This window comes from Microcebus murinus, chromosome 18 (assembly GCF_040939455.1).
Source record: "Microcebus murinus isolate Inina chromosome 18, M.murinus_Inina_mat1.0, whole genome shotgun sequence".
Taxonomy (NCBI): domain Eukaryota; kingdom Metazoa; phylum Chordata; class Mammalia; order Primates; family Cheirogaleidae; genus Microcebus; species Microcebus murinus.
Window position 1 is genome coordinate 23,541,031 of NC_134121.1, and position 26,525 is coordinate 23,567,555.

Sequence of the window (26,525 nt, forward strand, 5' to 3'; positions counted from 1 at the left end):
TACACTTCAGTGGTTTTTGGTATGTTTACAAGGTTCTGCAAACATCACCACTATCTAATTCTAGAACATTTTTATCACTCCTAAAGAAACCTTGTACCATATAACAGTCACTCTCTATTCCTTCTCCCTCTAATTCCTGTAAGTTGATTTTTTCTTTAATTGGAGTTTGGTTTTTTTTCTTTGCAGAATCCAAGAAAACAGGGGCCTGAAACCCAAGGCAGTACAGCGGAATTAATTACAGGGCTGGTCCAACTAGTCCCTCAGTCACACATGCCAGAGATTGCTCAGGAAGCAATGGAGGTAAGAGGAAAATGAATTCTACGCTTTTGAAGAAAAGTTGTAACTTTGTACATTCTTGATGTTCCTTTGGTATATGATTTCTATGAGTAGCAGGTAGATATCCTTTCTGGACATGGTATGTGTTTATAGATTGTTTTATAAAACTCCATTGAGAAAGAAGAAGTTTACTTGCTTTATATCACACTGTACAAATTCTTATGCTTAATGAAATAATTCAAAATTTTCTAATTGCAGTTGACTTTTTTGAATTTTTTAATATGTGTTGATTTTTAAATTGAGACGTAATTCACATACCATAAAGTACACCAGTTTAAAGTGTACATGGCAGTGGTTTTTAGTATATTCACACAGTTGTGCAAATATCACCATTATCTAATTCCAGAACATTTTTGTCACCCTAAAATACAACCTCATCACTCCCCATTCCCCTATCCCCCAGCAACCACTAAACTGTTTTTTCTGTTTCTATAGATCTTCTTATTTTAGACATTTCATATACATAGAATTATACAATATGTAACCTTTTATGTCTGGCTACTTTGACTTAATGTTTTCAGGGTTCCCTGGTGATATGGCATGAATCAGTATTTCATTCCTTTTTGCTACCAAATATTCCATTGTATGGATATTGATTTTGTTTATTCATCAGTAGATGGACATTTGAAGTCGTTCCACTTTTTGGCTATTATGAATACTGCTGTGCACATTTGTGTAAAAGTTTTTATGTGGACATATCTCTTAGGTATATATCTAAGAGTGGAATTGCTGGATCATATGGTAACTCTTTTGACCTTTTGAGGAACTGCCAAACTCTTTTCCAAAGCAACTGCAACACTTTATATTCCCATTACCAATGTATGAGGGTTCTAGTATCTTTGCATCCTTGCTCACACTTGTTATTGTCTATGGTTTTGATTATAGCCATCCTGATGGATGTGAATGCAGTTGACTTTTTAAAAAATTATTTTTATATTGATTACATAATAGAGAATATGGTTTTAATTTAAGTGAGTTTAATTGAGGTATAATTTATATAAAATAAAATCATATAAAATTTATAGTATTTTTAATCACTGCAGTAAGATCCCCTGTGTCCTTTTACAGTTAATAGCCCCACCCCCTGTCCCAGAGAACCACTGGTCTGATTTCTATTTCTCTAGGTTAGTTTTGCCAGTCTAGAAATTCATATGTTGAATCTTATAGAATGTATTCTTTTTTATCTGTCTTCTTTCACTCAGCAAGTTTTTGTGATTCGTCCATGTTGTTGCATGTGTTAGCTCCTTTTTTATTGTTGATAAGTATTCCCACAGTTTATACACTTGTTGATGGGCGCTTAGGTGAACATATCCATTACTGCCAAAAGTTACCTTGTACTCCTTTGTAGTACCTGCCTCCTTACCTCCCTCCCTACCGTTCTTACCCCTTGCCTGCCTGCTTTCCTCTTTTGCAAACACTGATCTGCTTTCTGTTACTATAGATTAGTTTGCATTTTATATAAATGGAATCATAAAGTATGTACTCTTTTTGTCTGTCTTTAACTCAGCATAATTATTGTGATATTCATCTATGTTGTTGCATGTTAGTAGTTCATTTCCTTTTGTTGAAGTTCATGCCTTCTTATGCTGTATAGTGTTCCATTGTATGAATATAGCATAATTTGTTTATCCATTTACCTGTTGATGGACATTTGTATTGTTTCCAGTTTGGGGCTATTACTGATGAATCTTCTAGGATCATTTAAATACAAATCTATATGTGAACATATGCTTTCATTTCTATTAGGTAAATAACTAGGAATGCAAAAATCTTACTGTGTGGTCTTTATAAGAGGTATAGCTTAAATATAAGGACCCTGGAAGATAGACAGTACAAAGATAGAAAAATATACCCCACAAACACTAACCCAGGAAGGCTGGTGTAATATGTAGAATATCTTGTAAAGCAAGATATATTACTAGAAATGAAGAGGGACATATTATCATTACAAAGAAATCCAACCCATCCAGAAAATAAAACCGTGTATGAAGCTAATAACAAAGCTTCAAAATGTATAAAGCAAAAATATATAAAGCTTCAAAATATATACAAATATATAAAGTAAAAGAAGCTATGTAATCCAGTTATGGTGGGATACTTAAGCACACTTTCCTCAAAATCTGATAGAACAAACAAGAAAAAAAGGTAAAGAATAGAAGATTTAAGCAACATGATTATCAAATTTGACTTACTTGACATACATAGAGCATCACACTCAGCATTTTGAAGTACACATGGAACATTTACTATATCCTGAGCAGTAAGCAAGAGCCTACAGTTTCCAAAGGATTGAAATCATTCAGAATATTTTCTTGTGACCACAGTGGGGTTAGGCTAGAAATAAACAACAAGATTTATGCAATGTCAAATGACTATACTATGTTTTCGTTCATACTCTGCTATTAGAATGTAAATTAGTATAACCACCATTAAAAATTGTTTTGCAATATCAACTTAAGCTAAACGTAGCAATTCCAGTCCTAGGTATATATCCAACAGAAATGCATGTCTACATTTACCAAAAGACATACATAAAAATATTAATATGTAATTTGTAATAGCCCTTTAAAACTGGAAACAATCCAAATGTATCATAAGTAGAATAGATAATTTTGGTTATATTCATTCAGTTGAATGCTATATAATAAGAAAAAGAATGAGCCACTGCTAAATGCAAAACATGGATGAATCTCACAGTATAACATTGAGTGAAAATAGTTAAAAACAAAGAGAACACCCTGTATGATTTCTTACATATAAAGTTCAAAAAGAGGCAAAACTTGTCTATGGTGGTGGAAGGCAAAAGAATAGCTACCTTTGTGAAAGGCTAATGACCAGGAGTGGATTAGTGTAAAAAGCTTCTGGGTGTTGGTAATGTTGATATGGGTAGTAGTGGGGGTACATACTTAGTGAAAATTCGCTGATCTATAATCTAAAGATTTGCTTTATCTTACTGTACATACTGTATGCTTCAGTAAAAATGTTTATAAAAATGTTTCAGGACTCATTATGTAAAATCATTGCTTATCTTTATTTATATTGCAGTTGACCCTATAAATTAGTATATTTCTTGTATTCTTTTTAGAAGGCTGTTTGATAGTATTTGGCACTATACAAATATTTCAATTTTTTGTCCCAATAATTCAATTTCTGTGATTTTCTAATCTTATGAATACAATTCAAAAGGGAAAAGCTACACATATAGATGCTTATTACTCTTATTTACAATAGGAAAATATTAAGAGAACTTTATTCACTAGTGAGAGAATGGGTTAATATTCAATAACAAGAGAATGGCATTTCTACATGAGCTGTTAAACATTTATTAAAACCTGTGTAGCTCACACAGCAATATGGAAAAATATTTATGAAATGTCAAGTGAGTATTGTGTTTACAGCTTCGTTAAAATACTTATGGAAAGGCTGGGGGTGTGGTGGCTTACTGACTCCTGTAATCCTAGCACTTTGGAAGGCCAAGATGGGAGAATCACGGCCAGGAGTTTGAGACCAGCCTGAGCAACATAGTGAGATCCCTTTTCTACAAAAAATGCAAAAATTAACTGAGTGTGGTGGCACGTGCCTATACTCTCATGTACTGGAGAGACTGAGCCAGGAGGATCTCTTGAGCTCAGGAGTTTGAGGCTACCATGAACTATGATGGGGCCACTGTAATGCACTTTAGCCCAAGCAACAAAGGAAGACCCTGTCTCCAAAGAAAAAAAAAAAGTATATATATGTGTATGTGTGTGTGTGTGTGTGTGTACACACACACACACACACACATATGTATGGAAAATTTAAAAAGAAAGGGAACATGGAAAGAAAATCATATTAAGATGGGAAAATGCTAACACATTTTCTTTCAATATTTAAGAAAAAAGCTTGACAAAAACAGAGAGAATTTGTCACTTGAAAAAACTGAAGTGCCAGAAATTGTACCAAATTTTTGCACAGTAGTGACAAAACTGAAGTTTAATTTGTATTGTTTATTCTTGATATGAAGAGTTTTAAATTATATAACTTTTGAAGATTCTCACAATAAATTGCAGTTTTCACTAAATATTTGAAAGTAATTACAATAAGAGTGTTTGAAATAATATAGGTCTGGTCTTTATATAGTTTATAAATTTTGGACTGATAAAGTGATCCAAGGTTAAACATTTACATATCTTTCCCCAGTGTGAAGCAGGTTATCAGTACAGCGATTTGCAGTTCATGTATTTGATTTGGTTTTAAAAGAAGAAATAGTTTTCATTGTTTGTTCCAAATAGTGTTTTCTTGGAGTTTTAATAAAAGGCTTTAAAGTTAGAGAGTAAAGAAATCATCAATATGTTGACCAAGGACTGAAAGAAATGTGCGGAGCTCAACAGTGTTTGTTAGGGTTTGGGGAAGCATTGTGGAATTAGAGTTAAGGTGGAATCATTTTGAAAGGAGAGTCTATATTTTACTTTTTTATACCTTTTTTGTGTGTGTGATAGGATGTTGCTCTGTTGCCTAGCGGGAGTGCAGTGGTGCAATCATAGCCCACTGTAATCTAGAACTCTTAGGCTCAAATGGTCCTCCTGAGTAACTAGTACTACAGGTTTGTGCCACCACACTGGCTAATTTTTAAATTTTTTGTAGAGATACGGCGTCTTGCTATGTTGCCCAGGCTGGCCTCTAACTCTTGGCCTCAGGCAATTCTGCCAAGGTTTCCCAGAGCACTGGAGTTACAGGTGTGAGCCACTGTGCCCAGTCTACTTTTTATACCTTTGATAGTTTTATAAATAGTAATTTATATGTTGTATGTTTTAAATAAATTATTTAATTCCTGTTAATGTTCTCTGAGCCAAGTTCTAACTTTAGTTCTATGGTCAATTGAATTACTTTCAGATGAATAGTCTGCCATAAAATACCAAGTCTGTTTCACTTCCTTGCTCTTTGAAAAATAATTTATCTTTTCTGTTACAAAAGAGTTTGTGGCAAACGAGATGATTTCCACTTTAACTTTTGCTGTGTGTGTTTTTGATTAGCTTTCCTTGGGGATTCACTTTTTGTTTCATAGAATTCTTTAATATGCATGGAAATCATTTTGTTTCTTTTCTTTTCTTTCTTTTTTTTTTTTTTTTTTTTTGAGACAGTCTCACTCTGTTGCCTGGGCTAGAGTGCCATGGTGTCAGCCTAGCTCACAGCAACCTCAAACTCCTGGGCTCAAGCGATCCTACTGCCTTAGGCTCCTGAAGTAGCTGGGACTACAGACATGTGCCACCATGCCTGGCTAATTTTTTCTCTATATTTTTAGTTGGCCAATTAATTTCTTTCTATTTTTGGTAGAGACAGGGTCTCGCTCTTGCTCAGGCTGGTCTTGAACTCCTGAACTCAAACTGTTCTCCCGCCTCAGCCTCCCAAGGTGCTAGGATTACAGGCGTGAGCCACCATGCCTGGCCCATTTTGTTTCTTAAAGCAGTTTTTACAGTCATATATTGTTCTGAATTCTTCAGTCTTTTACTTTATATGTGCATATTTTTAGAGTAAGAATGATGGAAATAAAGTGATTTCCTTCTGCGTATATTACTCCCTAGAGATTTGTGTTCTCCAGAGTTTTTCTTTTTGACTTGTTACTGTAAGTTGAGGCTATAAAGTAAATAGCTCACTTTTTTTTTTAGCATTTTAAACGTAAGTACTCCAGTGTTGCATTTATCAAAAATATTTTGACTGAGTCTTCTCTCTTTCTTTTTCTTTTTAAATTCAGGCTCTGCTGGTTCTTCATCAGTTAGATAGCATTGATTTGTGGAATCCTGATGCTCCTGTAGAAACATTTTGGGAGATTAGGTAGGTATATGTACTTTTATTTTTAAATTCAATTTTAAAATTTTATTTTTTAAATTTAAATATCAACTCTACAGTACTTAGTTCATTGTAAAATTTTACTTATACTTGCAGAAGTTTTATGATTTTATATTTTATTTGACTTGAAATTATTAGAATATTTCTTATTTTAACTGTAGAACAATGTTAGAGCAATTTAGAGAATAAATTTTAAATATAGTGGTATATTTTATCATGCAACCATAAGTACTGTCATTTGGTGTATTATCTTCTGTTTCAGATTTGTATGTAGTTACAACTAGATGTTCATAGCTATAAGCCTAAAGTGATAAAATTGTATAACAATCATTTTTTTTCAGTTTTTTTAAACTAAGATCTTTTATAAATTTTTCATAATACTATTGCTTTTGATGAATGAATTAATAGTGGACATCTGCTTAGAAGGCAAAAATACATACAGAATTTTAGTCTATTTCCTAGGTTATATAAATTATTACCTTTTAATAGCATAAAGTCACCACATTGAGGAAAATATAGATGTATAAACCTCAAGTTTACCATTATCTTATAGAAATGGGTTTGCTGAGTCACTTGGCAGCTGAGTTAAATCTTAAACTCTAGGGCAGTGCTTATTGGAGAGCACTGAGATCCACATATATAATTTAAAGATTTTCTAGTTACCACGTTACAAAGCAAAAATAAATAGGTAAAATTAATTTTAATATATTTTATTTAACCCAGTATATAGATACATATCTTAGAATATTATAATTATAGCATGTAATTAATATACAATTATTGAGATATTTTTATTTTTTTATAAAGTCTTAAATATTTGGTATGTGTTTTATGCTTATAGCATATGTTAATTTGGAAAAGCCATATTTAAAGTACTCAGTAGCTGTATGTGGCTGACTAGTGGCTACCATGGTGGACAGTGCAGCTGTAGAGTAAGGGCCAGATAATATATATTTTAGGTTTTGCGGATCATACAGTTTCTGTCATAACTATTCAGTTCTGCCTTGGGAGCGTGAAAGTAGCCATAGACAATATGTGAATGATTGGATTTGGTCAGTCCATTAACACTTTATTTATAATAGCAAACAGTGGGCTGGATTTGGCCTGTGGGTGGTGGTTTTCAGAACTCATGCTCTAGAACCCTAAGTTTATATATAGTCTCTACTGTGTATGTGGTTTATCATTTGGTTTTATGTCGACTGCAAAGATGGGATACATGGATGAAACATTGGGAGTTTGATGAAACACGGGCTTATAAGTACTTGCTTTTTAAATATAACCTATAGACTTACTTCCTTTGATTATGGTGCTATTGACGTTTTGATAACTATTAAAACAAACCCTGCATGGGAAATTAAGGTTCACCAAACTTATATCCATTGTGAGATAATGCCTTTCTTATGTACTGAATATATCTGTATTAGATTATGTATTGATGATGCTGGTAACAATGAACTTTTTGTTACTGCAGCTCACAAATGCTTTTTTACATCTGTAAGAAATTAACTAGCCATCAAATGCTTAGTAGCACAGAAATTCTCAAGTGGTTGCGAGAAATTTTGATCTGCAGGAATAAATTTCTTCTTAAAAATAAGGTAAGCAAAATTACATCTTTAAAGATGGAAGAACATTTGAAATGATAATGAGGAGTGATTAAGGAAGTGTCCTACTTCAGCTCCTTCCTCCTACAAGGTTCTCAAAGGGACATATATGTTCAGAGGAGAATGGCTGGCAAATCAACATTTTAAAAATTATTCTGAGGCTTTGGCCTTAAAGCCACAATATTGATAAATGGTAGGTAAATTAAGGAGGTCTCTATGGGACAAACGTAGAAGGAGTAGGGGCTGCTATATAACCAAAGTAGGTTGTGGAGCATATTTTCTCTTTACTCTCAAGTTCATATATAAGACTTGTCTCTTATGGCTAGGCTAGTTCAGAGAATGTTATCTATTAAGAAGCTAAAGGGAATAGGTTGGCAGTCCTCAATCTAGGTTTATTTATATTCCTCCCATAAAAATTTCACCTCTTGGCCGGGCGCGGTGGCTCACGCCTGTAATCCTAGCTCTCTGGGAGGCCGAGGCGGGCGGATTGCTCGAGGTCAGGAGTTCGAAACCAGCCTGAGCAAGAGCGAGACCCCGTCTCTACTATAAATAGAAAGAAACTAATTGGCCAACTAATATATATAGAAAAAATTAGCCGGGCATGGTGGCACATGCCTGTAGTCCCAGCTACTTGGGAGGCTGAGACAGAAGGATCGCTTGAGCCCAGGAGTTTGAGGTTGCTGTGAGCTAGGCTGATGCCACGGCACTCACTCTAGCCTGGGCAACAAAGTGAGACTCTGTCTCAAAAAAAAAAAAAAAAAAAAAAAAAAAAAAATTTCACCTCTTGAAAATACAACAGACTTCTTCCTTAGGGTGGAGTGAAACTTTTTGATCCTGAGCTATTGAAACATGATGAGGTTGTGAGGGATAGAGAAGAGCCTTAAATATGTTTTAACATAATAGTTTACGTTAATATAATTAATCAGTTTAAGAATTCTACTCTTGCATAGTTCTAGGAACACTTAATGAATTTTTATTCAGTCTTACAATCATAGCTGTGAGACATCTTAAATGTGTGAAACTCATATGCTTTTCAGTGCCGTGCAGCTTGTTAAATTAGCTCTGTTTAGAAATGGACTAATGGTGAGATGGATTTGTTCACATCTGGCTTATCTTAAGTGTGCTAATATAGTGAAATTTGGCATTATTCCACAGATAGGGAAAGAGATTAGACTTCAGAGTTTCATGCCCTTGTCTAGGATATAGTCTCCAGAGTATAAACATTGGTAATCCAGCAACGAAAATGTAGGGCTCTGATCGGCAAAGTCACTCTTGTGACCTACTTGGTGTGAATACTAATGTTAATTACTGGCCCAGAAGAACTTAAAAGAGTCAACTTAAAATTATCCTGACATGGCACAGGATAAAATATTGTGAGAGGAAATCTTTGTTGTTGAGATTGCACTATAGTTTTGATACATTAGATTTGTATTGTTGTTTTCCTTGTGTCCATGTTAGCCTTAAATATATTTCTAGAATCTGCCATTTCTGATTTGGAGAGTGGAAAACTAAGAGGAGTTTCAATGACATTGAGCAAACATTATTCATCCTAATGGGTTTCTAATGAACATTCCTCAAGGTGGGAAGTAAGGATTAAGAGGAGAGGTTTTCCAAGTTTCAACAGACAGACAACTTAACATTGTTTATTCCTCTTGGTTGTCAGTGCTTTGGTAGAGCTTATTTTTTTCCTTTTTCTAGCAGGCAGATAGAAGTTCCTGTCACTTTCTCTTCCCTTATGGAGTAGGATGTGATGTTCCTTCTGGTGGAAATACCAGTCAGATGTCCATGGATCATGAAGAGTTACTACGTACCTGTACTCCTGGAGCCTCTATCCGGAAGGGAAAAGGAAATTCCTCCATGGTAAGAAGCTGCTTTGGTAATTTTTCTGTATCATCATCTGTGCTCTATTTTTTATCAAATGAACTTTGGTAAATTTCAAGTAGGTAAGATAGTAATAGTTAAAAACTGCTTAAATTCTAGTTCTATCACTGCTATTTGTGGAACCTTGGGCAAGTTCTTAACATCCCTGTGCCCAAGAGTCTAAACTTTAAAATGGGGATAGTAATTCCTGGCCAGGCATGTTGGCTCACACCTGTAATCCTAGCACTCTGGAAGGCCGAGGCAGGAGGATTACTTGAGCTCAGGAGTTAGAGACCAGCCTGAGCAAGAGTGAGACCCCATCTCTACCAAAAAGAAAAAGGAAAAAAAAATTATAAATAAATAAAAATTAGGGATAAAACAAGTTTTGACCTGGAAAATAAACTATTCTGTAATGATTTATTTTCACTTATATTATGATTTATTTATATTTAAAAGGAATTATATACACAAATTATATAAAAGATAAGAAGCACTTATCTACAACATCAAGCAAAAATACTTGGTTTTTATCTCAGTAAATCTGTACCTTTGTTAGTTGGTACAACTTCTAAACTTCTTGGGTATGAATGGTATTTGTACAGGGTGGAGGTTTATAATAATTAGTTATCAATTATAGCTTATAAGTGTCAAGTACTATTTACACATCATCTCATTTAATCCTCACAACTCTGGAGCAGGGATTATTATCCTATTATTTTCTTATTTGAATAGATTTAGGGAGTTAAATTCTGTTACATGTTCATTATTGTACAGTGGTGGAGTCTGGGCTTTTGGTGTACTGGTCACCTGAGTAGTGTCGATTGTACTCCATAGGTCATTTTTCATCCCTCCTTCCCTCCCTCACTGTCCCCCCCTCACCCTTTTTGAGTCTCTAATGTCCATTATAGCACTCTGTGCCTTTGTGTAGCCATAGTTTAGCTCCCACTTACAAATGAGAACCTGTGACATTTATTTTTATGTTTCTGGGTTACTTCACTTAGGATAATGGCCTCCAGTTCCATCCAAGTTGCTGCAAAAGCCATTATATTATTTCATACTTTCTTTTTTTTTTTTTTTTTTTTTTTTACTCATATTTCATACTTTCTTAATGCTGAGTAGTACTCCATGGTGTATATATACCACATTTTCTTAATCCACTCATCAGTCGATAGTCACTTAGATTGATTACATATCTTTGCAGTTGTGAATTGTGCTGTGATAACATACAGATACCAGTATCTTTTGGATATAATGATTTCTTTTCCTCTGGATAGATATGTAGTAGTGGGATTACAAGGTCAAATGGTAGGTCTGTTTTTAGTTCTTTGAGAAATCTTCATTTTGATCTCTATAGAAGTTGTACTAATTTACTTTCCCACCAACAGTATCTAAGGGTTGGTTCCCTTTTCACAGCGTCTACACTCATCATCTATTAGCTTTTTACTTTCTAATAGCCATTATGATTGGAGTAAAATGGTATCTCATTATGGTTTTAATTTACATTTCCCTGATGATTAGTGATATTGAACATTTTTTATGTTTGTTGCCATTTGTGTATCTTGTCTTGAAAAATACCTGTTTGTCCACTTTTTAAGGGGATTATTTGTTTTTTTTTCTTGCTGAGTTTGAGTTCCTTGTAGAGTCTGGATATTACTCATTTGTTGGACATACAATTTACAAATATTTTCTCTCATTCTGTAAATTATTTATTCTTTTGATTCTTCAGCTGTGCAGAGGCTTTTTAGTTTAATTAGGTGCCTTTTATCTATTTTTATTTTCTTTGCATTTGCTTTTGGGGTCTTAGTCATAAATTCTTTGCCTAGGCCAATGTCCAAAAGTGTTTTCCCTAGGTTTTCTTCTAGTATTTTTATAGTGTCAGATCTTACATTTGAGTCTTTACTCCATCTTGAGTTAATTTTTGTATATGGTGAGAGATGGGGATCCAGTTTCATTCTTCTGCATATGGCTATGATATTTTTCCCAGTATCATTTATTGAAAAGGGTGTCCCCAGTGTATGTTCTTGTTGACTTTGTCAAAGATCAATTGGCTGTAAGTATGTGGCTCTATTGCTGGGTTTTCTATTCTGTTCCATTCATCTATATGACACCTTGGACCTGAGTTCAGAAAGGTTGGGCCCACATGGGTAAAAAACTGTGGAAAATTCAGTTGGTGTCTCAAGTCTCAACAGTAGCCCACAGCAGGCTGGTAGGGACCTTCTCACGGGTACGTGGGAGCACCGGGGCACGTCCATCCCTCCTCAGAGTTGTACAGTGGCGGCAGGCTTGCCCACAGTTCCAACAAAGCAGTATGGTTTTTACTGCTGTCCTCTTTACCTGCAGAGTTTGTATTTGTTTTGTAAAGGACTTTCTCCATTTCGTGTTTCAGTAATATGTAATTTAGAATCAAATATATTGATATCAAATATATTGAACCACTGTTTAGTTCTTCTTTATGCCCTTATTTCAGATAGTGCCGCAGTGTACTTGTTTTATTTCTTCCCTATAGTACATAGATAGAATTTCCTATTACTTCTTCCTTTGTCATTTATGATTGACTAGGAAGTACATTATATTTTTCCTGTAGTAGATTTATGTTGTGTTGTGTTACTAGTATCCATGCTAGACTTTATTTACATTTCTGGAATCTGGAATAGGATAATAGTATTACTATTTGCATTAAAATTGGATAGATAGTAGCATTATGTTGGTCCGAATAATCTCATTTCTCATTTAGACAAGATATTGGGAGGGGGGATTGAAAAATTCGTATCATGATTAAGGGGAAAGCTCTTTAATACATGCTGATATATATGGTACAGTTTATTGCATTATTGGGTTTTATGAATAAAATTACCTAAGTTGCTAATTTATGCCTCCCACCCCTGGCTACCAGGATAGTGCAGCAGGATGCAGCGGAACCCCACCAATATGCCGACAAGCCCAGACGAAACTAGAAGTGGCACTGTATATGTTTCTGTGGAGCCCTGACACTGAAGCTGTGTTGGTTGCCATGTCCTGTTTCCGCCACCTCTGTGAGGAAGCGGATATCCGGTGTGGGGTGGATGAAGTGTCAGTACACAACTTCTTGCCCAACTATAACACATTCATGGAGTTCGCCTCTGTCAGCAATATGATGTCAACAGGTAAGGTAAATGTGGATAATGGTTTTTTTTATTCAGGATGCCTCAAATTACATGAATCTGATTGTGTTAGGAATGTATTTAAGGTTACTACTTCATAAGTTTACTGGGCTAATTCAGATAGCTTACTTGAAATCCTTTTCTAAACAAGGAAGGGTGAAAATAAATAGCATTTAAAATAAATTCTCTCTCACTGACTTTTTAACATGCTATACGTTTTTAAATAACTGGCAGTATAGATTACTATCAGTGTATTTATTTGTTTTTTGAGACAGAGTCTCACTTTGTTGCCCAGGCTAGAGTGAGTGCTGTGGCGTCAGCCTACCTCACAGCAACCTCAAACTCCTGGGCTCAAGCAATCCTGCTGCCTCAGCCTCCCGAATAGCTGGGACTACAGGCATGCACCACCATGCCCGGCTAATTTTTTCTATATATATTAGTTGGCCTATTAATTTCTTTCTATTTATAGTAGAGACAGGGTCTCGCTCTTGCTCAGGCTGGTTTGGAACTCCTGACCTTGAGCAGTCCGCCCGCCTCGGCCTCCCTGAGTGCTAGGATTACAGGCGTGAGCCACCGCCCCTGGCCAGATTACTATCAGTTTAGATTGTATAATTTACTCTGCCTGAATCATATGTAGAGAAATTTTAAGCACATCGGCATATGTTTTGAGTAAATCATAGGTGAGGATAGCTATTTTATGCTGCGGACATAGTGGGGTCCAAGATAAATACTTTTCCAGTGAGGTTGCTGAAAGGAAATTTTTGGCTTTGTTTTTTGAAACATTTCTTCTATACTTCCTACTCTGCCTTTTGGGTGGAGCTTGTCAAATTCCTCCTTGGCAAGCAGGGCTCTCAGTCCAGTAACTTGATTTGCTGTTGTCTTTGCTTAGGGAGAGCAGCACTTCAGAAAAGAGTGATGGCACTGCTAAGGCGCATTGAGCATCCCACTGCAGGAAACACTGAGGTATGCCCTTAGCAACAGAAACCTTAGAAACCTCATGTTACATGTGTGTGATCTGGAATAGCTTTTGAAGCAAATCTAAGATGTGTGCACTACAAGTAACATATTATATTTGTGCTATATTTGTGCACCAAGTTTGAAACTTAGCTGTGACCAGTTGTTTTTAGCTCTAGGCTTAAAGTTGCTATTAAAGTGATAATTGCCTTCATTTTAGGCTTGGGAAGATACACATGCAAAATGGGAACAAGCTACTAAACTAATCCTTAACTATCCAAAAGCCAAAATGGAAGATGGCCAGGTGAGTTTGTAAAGTTGATTCTGTCCATTATTTCATCTGCTAATCATACATACTTCAGTAATCTTTTGTGAATTACTCCTTACATAAGCATATAGTTATACTAAGACTGATACTTAATTATGGTTCATCTAGACTTGCACTATCTAATATGGTAGCCGCTAGCCACATGTGACTATTTAAATTAAATTTTAACTTACATTAAAATTAAATGATTAAAATTTAATTCCTTGGTCAAAAGGAGCCACATTTCAAGTATCCAATAGCCACATGTGCCAATTAGTTACCGTATTAGACAGCAGAGATATAAAATGTTTCCATTGTTATAAAAATATTGGGCTGTACTTCTAGAGACCATTTATAGTAGAGATGATTCCTTTACCCCCTTCCTTGCTCTTTCTCCCTTGATCAGAGTATTTCACAGAACTTTCAAAAAAGGGGCAACAGAGGTAGAGAAAAATAAATTAAAAATTGAAACAATCATTTTGCTATTTTGTCAAGTATTCTAATTGAGGGATCTGATGGTCAAAAGATTGAATCCATAGGTTAAATGAAATTTTAAAAGTTGGACATTTTATCTATCTACTATCGTTGTCAACTGTATTATCACCTAGTACTTCAGAAATTAACATTTAATTGGTATTTTTGTGTATTTGATTTGTAATGTCCATATTAGTCTCATTAGGTGTTTTTAAAATACTTTGATTATTCCCCCATTGCTTTTTTTCCTGTCATGCTTAATTAGAATTTAAAAAAAGGTGTTTTTTTGTGAAGCAAAATTGTGTACCTAATATCATTATTTGGAAAGGACATGTAGCTTTAGAATGAAAGCTTTTAACTGTTTAATTGATTCATAATTCAATACCATACAATTTGCCTATTTAAAATGTCCAATTCAGCATCTGGTTTTAGTATATTCACAGAGTTGTACAGCCATCACAAAAATCAATTTTAGAACATTTTCATCACCTCAAAAAAAAACCTGTTAACAATCTCTGCCCCTTAACTTTTTGCCTTCCTACCGCTCTGTCCCCTACCCCTCCAGCCCTTGGCAACCATTAATCTGTTTTCTGTCTCTGTAGCTTTGCCAAGGTAGGCAAATCTATTTTTTATCAATGAATCTGTGGGCTTTTGTAACTGTTTTCTTTCACTTAACATGTTTTTAAGGTTCATCCATGTGAATCAAAGCTTTTTAAAATAAATTTGTTTTTCTAGTTTGATTATATTAGTCTAACTATAACAAAAATATATCAGTGTCTCTTTAAAAATATATACAATAATTTCAGGTTTTGATTTTTTAAAATGTAAAACATATACATTTGTCATGGAAGAAATGCTGGATAAAGAGTATTTGTCAAGTCTCAATTCAATTTAGGTTGAATTCATGCTTTGCACAAAAATTTTGTGTTTAGGCTGCTGAAAGCCTTCACAAGACCATTGTTAAGAGGAGAATGTCCCATGTGAGTGGAGGAGGATCCATAGATTTGTCTGACACAGATTCCCTACAGGAATGGATCAACATGACTGGCTTCCTTTGTGCCCTTGGGGGAGTGTGCCTACAGCAGAGAAGCAATTCTGGCCTGGCAACCTATAGCCCACCCATGGGCCCAGTCAGTGAACGTAAGGGTTCCATGATTTCAGTGATGTCCTCAGAGGGAAATGCAGATACACCTGTCAGCAAATTTATGGATCGGCTGTTGTCCTTAATGGTGTGTAACCATGAGAAAGTGGGACTTCAAATACGGACCAATGTTAAGGATCTGGTGGGTCTAGAATTGAGTCCTGCTCTTTATCCCATGCTATTTAACAAATTGAAGAATACCATCAGCAAGTTTTTCGACTCCCAAGGACAGGTAAAGTCTCTTTTATTTTTCACCCTTTCCCATGAATAGAGTAACTTGTTTGAAATAATGAGTTATTTAATTATTTAAATTAGGTACTGTCATGAATACTCACTATTTTAAAAAATTGTCAAAAATTGCAGAAAGATGAGTTATCTAATGTAGATCCCTAGGTCTAACGTAGGGATCAGTTTGCTTCTTAGGAACTCTGCTCTTATGAGTGTGCCTGGGATTATGAATATCTTGGGTATGGGTATGAGTGTCTGTGGATATCTGTGCTTGTTTGGATATATGCCTATGGGTGCATTTTTCTGTATGTATATTTATACTGGTCAGTTTCATCTCTCTGTGATCTGCCTTCTGTGCATTGATGGCAAATTGCTGATGTATTTTGTTCTTTGTGTAGGTTTTATTGACTGACACCAACACTCAATTTGTAGAGCAAACCATAGCTATAATGAAGAACTTACTAGATAATCATACTGAAGGGAGCTCTGAACATCTGGGGCAAGCTAGCATTGAAACAATGATGTTAAATCTGGTCAGGTAAGCATTCTACTGAAATGTAACAGAAACATTTTAGGTGGTAGGAAAAACGGCTTACACATTGATATTCATAGTAATTGATGAAATAATTAGTCATCCTTTCCTTTACTACACCCAAAATAGTGTATGTCAATAAGATAACAAGAAGTACATTTTCTGATAAAAAAATTTTTACTGTTTTTAAAGTTACATTTATCCTTTTACTTAGTGATTAAAGCATTTAGAATACCTTCTTTTTTGTCTATATCTGATGATTTTTTTTCACATTTCTATGTCTAATAGATATGTTCGTGTGCTTGGGAATATGGTCCATGCAATTCAAATAAAAACCAAACTATGTCAGTTGGTCGAAGTAATGATGGCAAGGAGAGATGACCTCTCATTTTGTCAAGAGATGAAATTTAGGTGAGTTCTCAAAAGAGCAAAATGGGGTCTTGTGAATCTTAGTATGTTAAATGAAGTACAGAAAAATAGTATGACCTGATTATCAAAGGAAAGGGGAAGCGGAAGAGGAACATTTTATGTTTGTTTTTCTCTACATGTCTTTTCAAATTTACAAAAGCTTGTGCCCATTGCAGTGCCCCTTTTTCTAAAATTGAGCTATACTTGAGCTAAGAATTTAATTGTTTCCAAACTTACCATAGCTAAGGGCCACATGCAGAGGATCAATATCCAAGTTGCTTGTGTTTTTGCTCATCTGACTTTTACATCTGTGATAGTAATATTTCTTTTATAAAGTTGTCATTGGATTATTTGGCAAGTTATTTGCACTGTTAAAAAAACCTTATATGGGCTGGGCGTGATAGTTCACGCCTGTAATCCTAGCACTCTGGTAGGCCGAGGTGGGCGGATTGCTTGATGTCAGGAGTTCGAAACCAGCCTGAGCAAGAGCAAGACCCCGTCTCTACTATAAATAGAAAGAAATTAATTGGCTAACTAATATATATAGAAAAAAAATTAGCCAGGCATGGTGCGCATGCCTGTAGTCCCAGCTACTCGGGAGGCTAAAGCAGTAGGATCACTTGAGCCCAGGAGTTTGAGGTTGCTGTGAGGTAGGCTGATGCCACGGCACTCACTCTAGCCTGGGCAACAAAGCAAGGCTCAGTCTTAAAAAAAAAAAAAAAATCTTATATGACTAAAAGTGTGTGTGTGTGTCTGTGTGTGTGTGTGTGTGTGTGTCTGTGTGACTTTAAAAAAATTGTTTGCTGTTTCCCTTTTCTCCACCATTCTGTAGAAATAAGATGGTAGAATACTTGACAGACTGGGTCATGGGAACATCAAACCAGGCAGCAGATGATGATGTAAAATGTCTTACAAGGTAAAAAAGAGAATGACTTTTAAGTATTAGCAGGTTTTGCTATAAGCATTACAACTACTTCATTATAGCTATTATACATATATTTTATGTGTATTTGAATTTTTTTAGATGTCAAGCTTTTGTGTTTGAAATAAAGATACTAATCTTTATTGTTGGTTTTTTTTTAACTGATAGATTTTAAGTAGAAACAAATGGGACTGTTATGTTTGGAAAGTTGATGTTGTCAATTTAGGAAGAACAGTCTACGGTTATTGGGAAATAAGATATATAAAGCCTCAGAATGTATTGATTTGGTAATTTGATGAAGGCATTATTTGAGGAACTTAATTGTGTTGAATCTTTCTAAGAAGTAATTGCTTAAGTTTGCTTTAGTGATAAATACTTATTGAAACTTATCAGAAAGTGATTAAACAATGTGAACCATGTAATAACAATTCACATATGTTTCTTTGGCTAGGCCTGGTTTTATAATACATTCGTCCCTCAGTGTCTGTGGGGGATTGGTTCCAGGATCTCCCAACCCCCTGCTCCCATAGACACCAAAATTCACAGCTGCTCAAGTCCCTTATATAAAATTGTATAGTATTTGCATATAACCTACGTATACTCTCTCATATACCTTAAATTATCTTTAGATCATTTATAATACCTAATAACATGTAAATGCTGTATAGATGGTTGTTATACCATATTGTTTAGGGAATAATAGTAAGGAAATAAAGTCTGTACATGTTCAGTATAGGCATAACCATCCTTTTTTTTCCTAAATATTTTTGATCTGTGGTTGATTGGATCCACAGATATAAAACTCATAGATATAGAGGGCTGACTGAACATACTTTTGATTTAAGGCAGTCATTTTGCCAAGATTACTTTGTAGAAAGTTGTTATTGCCTTCTCCCCAATTTGAAATGTTTTATATTCTGGGGTCTGCATATCAACTCAAATTATTTAGGTTGCACTAATAATTTGTTTAATGAAATAGGTAGTTCCTAAAGTTTACATCTGTTAGTAAGAGGTTTATTTGAGGGGGAGGTGGAATGGAAGAACCTGAAGGACTTACAGTCTCTAAATTTTTTTCTTCAGAGATTTGGATCAGGCAAGCATGGAAGCAGTAGTTTCACTCCTAGCTGGTCTCCCACTGCAGCCTGAGGAAGGAGATGGTGTGGAATTGATGGAAGCCAAATCACAGTTATTTCTTAAGTAAATTTCAGCCACCCAAAACACAAAGCAAAAAGCAAATAATGCCCCCCACACAAAACAAATCAAGTATAACCAAAGTGGCAAATGATTATAGTGGATCTAATTGCTTTGGTATTATGGCCATTAGCTGCTGTCTCATAAAATATACCACTCTTATGAAGAAATATTCCCTATGACAGGATTGAGATAGGAAAACAGCAGTGTTTTGTGGTATTTAAAGAAAATGATGTGGTCAGTGAATTTTTACTTATAATACAACCGAGATTGCTTCATTGTCATTTAAAATGGCATTGTCTAAACTATTAGGACTATTAGTTTTATATGCCCAAAGTGACACATTTACCAAGAAACATTGCATCTGTTTGGTGCTTATGTTATGAAATGGGTACTGGACTTTGTCAAGACAAAATTATACCCAACATAGCACACTTCGTAATGAGCCACCATGTCTGATTATCAGAAGAGAAGAGAGAAACAGATGCCACAGGACACTCATACAGAGCACATATGATTACTTTAGAATGTCTGCTTAGCTTTCTAGTTGATGTGGCCTTCACTGTGTAAGGGTTAGTCTTTTTACTTCACAGATACTTCACATTGTTTATGAACCTTTTGAATGACTGTAGTGAAGTTGAAGATGAAAATGCACAAACAGGTGGCAGGAAACGTGGCATGTCTCGGAGGCTGGCCTCACTGAGGCACTGTACAGTACTTGCAATGTCAAACTTACTCAATGCTAATGTGGACAGTGGCCTCATGCACTCCATAGGTAAGATCAAGTGAAAGCTTCATATAGAAATATAAAACCTAGAGAATTGTCATATAAGACAAATAAAAATTACTTCAGCAAGATCCTATTGGTAAATTTGCATCTGTTTGTCTAGGTTTAGGTTATCACAAGGATCTCCAGACAAGAGCTACATTTATGGAAGTTCTGACAAAAATCCTTCAACAAGGCACAGAATTTGACACACTTGCAGAAACAGTACTGGCAGATCGGTTTGAGAGACTGGTGGAATTGGTCACAATGATGGGTGATCAGGGAGAGCTCCCTATAGCTATGGCTCTGGCCAATGTGGTCCCTTGTTCTCAGTGGGTAAGTGCATTGAGTTAGTGGGGAAGAAGAGTGCCTGACACATAGTAAATGCTTCAAAATATATTTGTTCAATAAATGTTTATTGAATGAATTGATACAGTTTTAGAGCTAGAACAAACTTTAGATATTTAGTTAAGTGGTTTTTAGCTATATGGAGTGGTTGGCACATTTAGCCTTTGCTAGTGTTCTATCTCATTATACCCACTGAAAAATTCCATTTAAACACTGATTTAAAGAAAATTAAAAACTACTGATCTGGGCTGGTGTCTTCATATATTAGGTAAGGTAATTAACTTAAACCTAATTTTAGTTGTTAAGAAAAACCAAAATTGGGATCCACGATTTGTGCTTGTTTACTACTTCCAATTTGCTATTCTTTTTCTATAATGTCTTGTACAATTTTGTTTTAATTTAAGCGCTGTAACTGCGTTTGAAATTGTATTTTCTTGCTTTAAACACTGAAGACGTAATATGACTATTTGGCCTCTCCCTTAATTTAGTGAAATTTTTTCCTAAAATCATATAATTTTTTTTTTTTTTTTTTTTAAGACTGAGTCTCGCTTGTTGCCCAGGCTAGAGTGAGTGCCGTGGCATCAGCCTATCTCACAGCAACCTCAAACTCCTGGGCGCAAGCAATCCTTCTGCCTCAGCCTCCTGAGTAGCTGGGACTACAGGCATGCGCCACTATGCCCGGCTAATTTTATATATATATATTAGTTGGCCAATTAATTTCTTTCTATTTATAGTAGAGACGGGGTCTTGCTCTTGCTCAGGCTGGTTTTGAACTCCTGACCTCGAGCAGTCCGCCTGCCTCAGCCTCCCAGAGTGCTAGGATTACAGGCGTGAGCCACCACGCCCGGCCACATAATTCTTAATAATAGAGACTTTGAGAAGAGTTGTTGACCTTTTCTTTGTTAAAAATCCATTTGGTTTATAGTGTACCAAAAATGGTTTCAGTTATAATAAATTATAACTAAGGTAATTTGTCATTATTTATAGAATTCTTTCTGCTTAGAAGTTATAAAATCAGCCGGGCACGGTGGCTCACGCCTGTAATCCTAGTACTCTGGGAGGCCAAGGCAGGCGGATTGTTTGAGCTCAGGAGTTTGAGACCAGCCTAAGCAAGAGCGAGACCCTGTCTCTACTAAAAAAATAGAAATTAGCTGGACAACTAAAAATATATTTAAAAAAACAAAAATTAGCCAGGAATGGTGGTGCATGCCTGTAGTCCCAGCTACTTGGGAGGCTGAAGCAGGAGTATCGCTTGAGCCCAGGAGTTTGAGGTTGCTGTGAGCTAAGCTGATACCATGGTACTCTAGCTCGGGCAACAGTGAGACTTTGTCTCAAAAAAAAAAAAAGCTATAGAATTGTATTTCTTTTTTTCTTTCTTTCTTTTTTTTTTGAGACAAGACTCTTACTCTGTTGCCCTGAGTAGAGTGCCATGGCATTAGCCTGGCTCACAGCAACCTCATACTACTCCTGGGCTCAAGGGATCCTCCTGCTTCAGCCTCACAAGTAGCTGGGATTACAGGCATGTGCTACCATGCCCGGCTACTTTTTCTGTTTTTACTAGAGAAGGGATCTTGCTCTTGCCCAGGCTTGTCTCGCACTCCTGAGCTCAAGTGGTCCTCCTGCCTCAGCCTCCCAGAGTGCTAGGATTATAAGCATGAGCCACACCTGGCCAGAAACATATTTCTTATAACCGCACTTAAAGTCAAATTCAAACTCCTTATTCTGGCCCTTAAGGCCTTACCCATTCTGGGCCCTGTGTCATCTCTGACATCATCTTATGCCATTTTCCTTCTTGTTCAGTAAATTTAAGCCACATTGGCTACCTTTCCATTCGTCATACATGTTAGACTTGTTTCTGCCTTAGAGCACCTTTGGTGCTACTGTCATCTGAAATGCTTCTCTGATTATTTTATTTTATTTTATGTTGGTAAGAACACTTAGTACAAGATCTACCCTCTTAACAGATCGTTTTTTGTGTTTTTTTTGAGATATGGTCTCACTCTATTGCCTGAGCTAGAGTGCAGTGGTGCCATCATAGCTCACAGCAACCTCAGACTCCTGGCCCAAGGAGATCCTCCCACCTCAGCCTCCCAAAGTGCTATGATTACACACATGAGCCACAACTCTTGGCTCTCTTAACAGATTTTTAAATGTATAATACAGTATTGCTATCTATAGGTACAGTGTTGCACAGCAGATCTCTAAAACTTATCTTGTATAAATGAAATTTTATACACATTGATTGGCAATACTCCCAAATTATTGAAATCCCCTTGAAGCCTAAAATCAGTTCACAGATCTTCAAATGTTTTGAAAATGGATATTCCAAATTAGTTTGTTAGCACCTTCCTGTAATTAGCACTAAAAATACTCAGTAATTTTCTTAACAAAAAAAGAATCAGTGAAGTCCAAGAAGCTTTAATTCATTGAGCTTTATATTAAATGACTTTTATGTTGAGAAGGAATTTTATATTGTGCCAAATCTGTTAGAACTATATCTAAAGGAGAATAAAATATAAAGTAACATTTTAAAAAATTTAATTCTATTTTGTAAATGTTTTTGAATTATGTTGCTTAAAGTTTTCATAATTTGGGAGGGAGGGATTGGAGTGGAGTGGAAAAAACACTTAACACTGTAGTCTACAAATAGTTTCTATTTTATAACTGAATACTCATAATTTTACTTGACTTTATAATAGAGGACAGAGCTTTTATATCTAGTCAAATATGTATTATGTATTAGGGAGTAGAGCAGAATATTGAGCCTTTGTAATTCTTTGGCTTCTAGATTATTTGTGATTAGGGTTATTAAACGTTTTCCTTTACTCAAATATCACATTATTCTAATCCTGGGACGAGGCAAGAATTAAAGAGTTATGGCTATGATCCTGGCCTTTGTTGTTACTCCTTGAGGATTAAGGCACCTTTTTATGGCTGCTTTTAGATCTCTTCTCAGCATGTCATTAAACAGTGATTTACTATCAGATCACTCTTCTTGAGTGTACCAAAACTGATTTATTGTAGGGAATTATAAGGGTTGTCATTTCTGTGATAGATGGGAATTTCAGCTCGTCCTCCCACCCCACTCCCCAGCATTGCACATGAATCGGTCTGATCTCTGGGTTCTGAGTGCCCAGTTCCTTTTCTTCCTGATTTCTTCAAAATCCTGTAGTCATTCCATTTTTGTTGTTCACTGAGTTCCCCTGACCATATGAGAAGAGAGTAGAGCTGTTCTGGTTGCCAGTCTTATTTCTTCTCAGTGATTTTCTAAGAAAATGATATGTGCAAATGCCTATGCAAATTAAACTCTTCGATGTCATCTTCTATTTCTACTCTTTCATTTTGTGATATAATTTGAGCTGAATCTTGGAGTTTTTGTCTCCTGATAAAGCTCATATCTCTTACTAACTTTCATCAGTTAATCCTTAGACTTCACAGCTATTATAAACATTTAATAGTCATCCACTATAGGCCAATTACACAGATAAATCTCAGGAGAAATATTAGTCACCATTATCTTAATTTGGCAGGTGGTTTTCAGCTTTGGATTTGCATTTTTGCTCATCTTCAGCTTCCTTCTTAAGAAAAAAATGGATTGTTCACACCCACCTGATTCTGTTTTGTTCTCAGGATGAGCTAGCTCGAGTTTTGGTTACTCTATTTGATTCTCGGCATTTACTCTACCAACTGCTCTGGAACATGTTTTCTAAGGAAGTAGAATTGGCAGACTCCATGCAGACTCTTTTCCGAGGCAACAGCTTGGCCAGTAAGATAATGACATTCTGTTTCAAGGTTTGTATCATTCATTTTGTGTGTGTGTGCTGAGGTATGTCCAGTAATAATTATATACAGAATGTACAGAATAGATTGTCCTCTTTTAATGCAAGATATATGGAGCAGGCATAATAAATTCCTACTTGTGTGTTTCTGTAGGTATATGGTGCTACCTACCTACAAAAGCTCCTGGATCCTTTATTACGAATTGTTATCACATCTTCTGACTGGCAACATGTAAGCTTCGAAGTGGATCCTACCAGGTTTGTCATCTTTTCATATACAAGTGCTCTCTGTTTTTTCACTAGGACCACATGAGACAAGGCCCTCATAATTTCTCCCCTTGATTCTTAAAATTACCTTTTTTTTTTTTTTTTTTTGAGACATGTTGCCCGGGCTAGCGTGCTGTGGCTTCAGCCTAGCTCACAGCAACCTCAAACTCCTGGGCGCAAGCAATCCTCTGCCTCAGCTTCCCGAGTAGCTGGGACTACAGGCATGTGCCACCATATTCGGCTAATTTTTTCTCTATATTTTTAGTTAGCCAATTAATTTGTTTTTATTTTTAGTAGAGACGGGGTCTCGTTCTTGCTCAGGCTGGTTTCAAACTCCTGACCTTGAGCGATCCTCCCACCTCAGCCTCCCAGAGTGCTAGAATTACAGGCATGAGCCACCACGCCCAGCCTTAAAATTACTTTTTAATTATAAAAGTTATACACAAGTACATTTTTCTTTAGAAAATTACAGATTATTGTTAAAGGTGTCTTTGACTATAACCTCCAGAGACTGTTTCTGGTTTAGTCTGTTCTTTTCTCCTTTCTCCATGCATTTGCATATATTAATACATATATAGTCACAAGCCACATAATGACATTTCAGTCAATAACTATCTGAATATATGATGATCTGAGTATTTGATGTTCTGAATAATATGACAGTGATCACATATTTTATAATACTGTATTTTTATGTACTTTTTTCTTTGTTTTGATATAGTTAGGTACACAAATGCTTACCATTGTGTTACAGTTGCTTACAGCATTCAGTATAGTAATACGCTATACAGGTGTGTAGCCTAGGAGCAATAGGCTGTACCATGTAGCCTAGGTTTGTTGTGGGATGTACCATCTAGGTTTGTTAGTGAACTCTCTGAGGTTCCTACAATGATGAAATCACTGAAGGATGCATTTCTCAGAATGTATCCCCCTTGGTAACCCCTGGTAAGCAACACATGCGTCTGTGTAATTGTAGAAAATGCATACTATGATGTGAGTGCTTAATATAAGTGGTATCATATGCATAGTTTTCCAACTTAATTTTTTATAACTTAACCATCTGTCTTCGATCTTTCTGTGTATATATAAAGATTAACCTCATTCTTTTGAACTGCTATATAACATTTCATAGTTTGGCTATATATCATAATTATTTGGCCAGTGCCATACCCCTTTGACTTATGCAGTACCTTCCTAATTATTGTACCAGCATTGTCTTTTCATTTTCAGGCCATTTGCTATAGGAATTATTTTTCTAAAACATAAATTTTTTGTCCCTTTCTTTCTCATAAACCATCAGTGGTGGCCAGGCATGGTGGCCGGGTGTGGTGGCTCATGCCTGTAATCCTAGCACTCTGGGAGGCCGAGGTGGGAGGATCATTTGAGCTCAGGAGTTTGAGACCAGCCTGAGCAAGAGCGAGGCCCTATCTCTCTAAAAATAGAAAGAAATTAATTGGCCAACTAAAAATGTATAGAAAAAATTAGCTGGGAATGGTTGCACATGCTTATAGTCCCAGCTACTCGGGAGGCCGAGGCAGAAGGATAGCTTGAGCCCAGGAGTTTGAGGTTGCTGTGAGCTAGGCTGACGCCATGGCGCTCTAGCCTGGGCAACAGAGTGAGAGTCTGTCTCAAACAAAACAAAACAAAAAAACCATCAATGGTTCCCCATTGACAGCAAGATAAAGTACATAGTCTTTTGCCTTGTAGGGGCTGTAATGTACCTTCATCTCTTGTCATTCTTTCATATGTACTCTGTACTTTAAGTTCCAGTGAGATATGCACATTGTGTATTTTTAAAGTGGCGTGGCACATGGGGTTCATTGGGATTGAAAATGTCTACTAAATAATGTTCTTCTTCCCTGCCCAAGTTCAAAACCAAGAAGCAGTGAGGGGAGATGAAGGGAGGCACCCAGAAATTAGGTATCTCCTTTATTTCTGGTCAAAATGATTGGAGAATGTGGCTTTAGATGCTGTGAGCCAATAGGCTTCCTAATACCTCACCTTGAATTAGTCTCATCTACCTCATATCATGCACAGCTAGATAACTACAAGCATCATTCATAGGTGCTAGCAAGGTTTTTATCACACAAGTGGATATCAGACCAGAATACATCTTCTCTGTAGGCAGACATACCTAGATTGGCAAGGATGGCCCTGAGTTGAGCATGCTTAACTCTTTTTTCTAACTCACTTTTTTCCTATAATGAAGAATGACTTTAGGAGACAGGAAAGAAGGTGACAGGTAACTCAGGGTGCAGTTTAAGCCACCATCTCTGTGAAGCTTTCTCTGCCTTTTACCAGGTACCACCCATGCACATACTCCATATGAACAAAGAAATAATCTTTCTTCTGTGCTCCACACCACCATTGTAACACTTAATTGTGGTGATTTATTTTATGAATTATCTCCTCTTTAGACTGTTGGCTGTTAGATATTTTTTATAT

The 26,525-nt window shown here is 36.0% G+C and overlaps 1 protein-coding gene across 9 annotated transcripts in view; it reads left to right on the forward strand.

The window, feature by feature from the left end:
• NF1 (neurofibromin 1) overlaps positions 1-26,525 on the forward strand; it is a 308,719-nt gene that overhangs the window by 157,640 nt on the left and 124,554 nt on the right. For all 9 annotated transcript variants that reach the window (XM_075994332.1, XM_075994329.1, XM_020280940.2 and 6 more), the window contains 16 exons: positions 187-300; positions 6,068-6,147; positions 7,634-7,757; positions 9,462-9,623; positions 12,517-12,766; positions 13,653-13,726; positions 13,938-14,021; positions 15,431-15,871; positions 16,266-16,405; positions 16,688-16,810; positions 17,640-17,723; positions 18,810-18,926; positions 19,514-19,695; positions 19,811-20,022; positions 23,665-23,826; positions 23,968-24,071. In XM_075994332.1, coding sequence (XP_075850447.1) covers positions 187-300; positions 6,068-6,147; positions 7,634-7,757; positions 9,462-9,623; positions 12,517-12,766; positions 13,653-13,726; positions 13,938-14,021; positions 15,431-15,871; positions 16,266-16,405; positions 16,688-16,810; positions 17,640-17,723; positions 18,810-18,926; positions 19,514-19,695; positions 19,811-20,022; positions 23,665-23,826; positions 23,968-24,071 — 2,453 coding nt within the window. The remainder of the gene's footprint in view (positions 1-186; positions 301-6,067; positions 6,148-7,633; positions 7,758-9,461; positions 9,624-12,516; positions 12,767-13,652; positions 13,727-13,937; positions 14,022-15,430; positions 15,872-16,265; positions 16,406-16,687; positions 16,811-17,639; positions 17,724-18,809; positions 18,927-19,513; positions 19,696-19,810; positions 20,023-23,664; positions 23,827-23,967; positions 24,072-26,525) is intronic.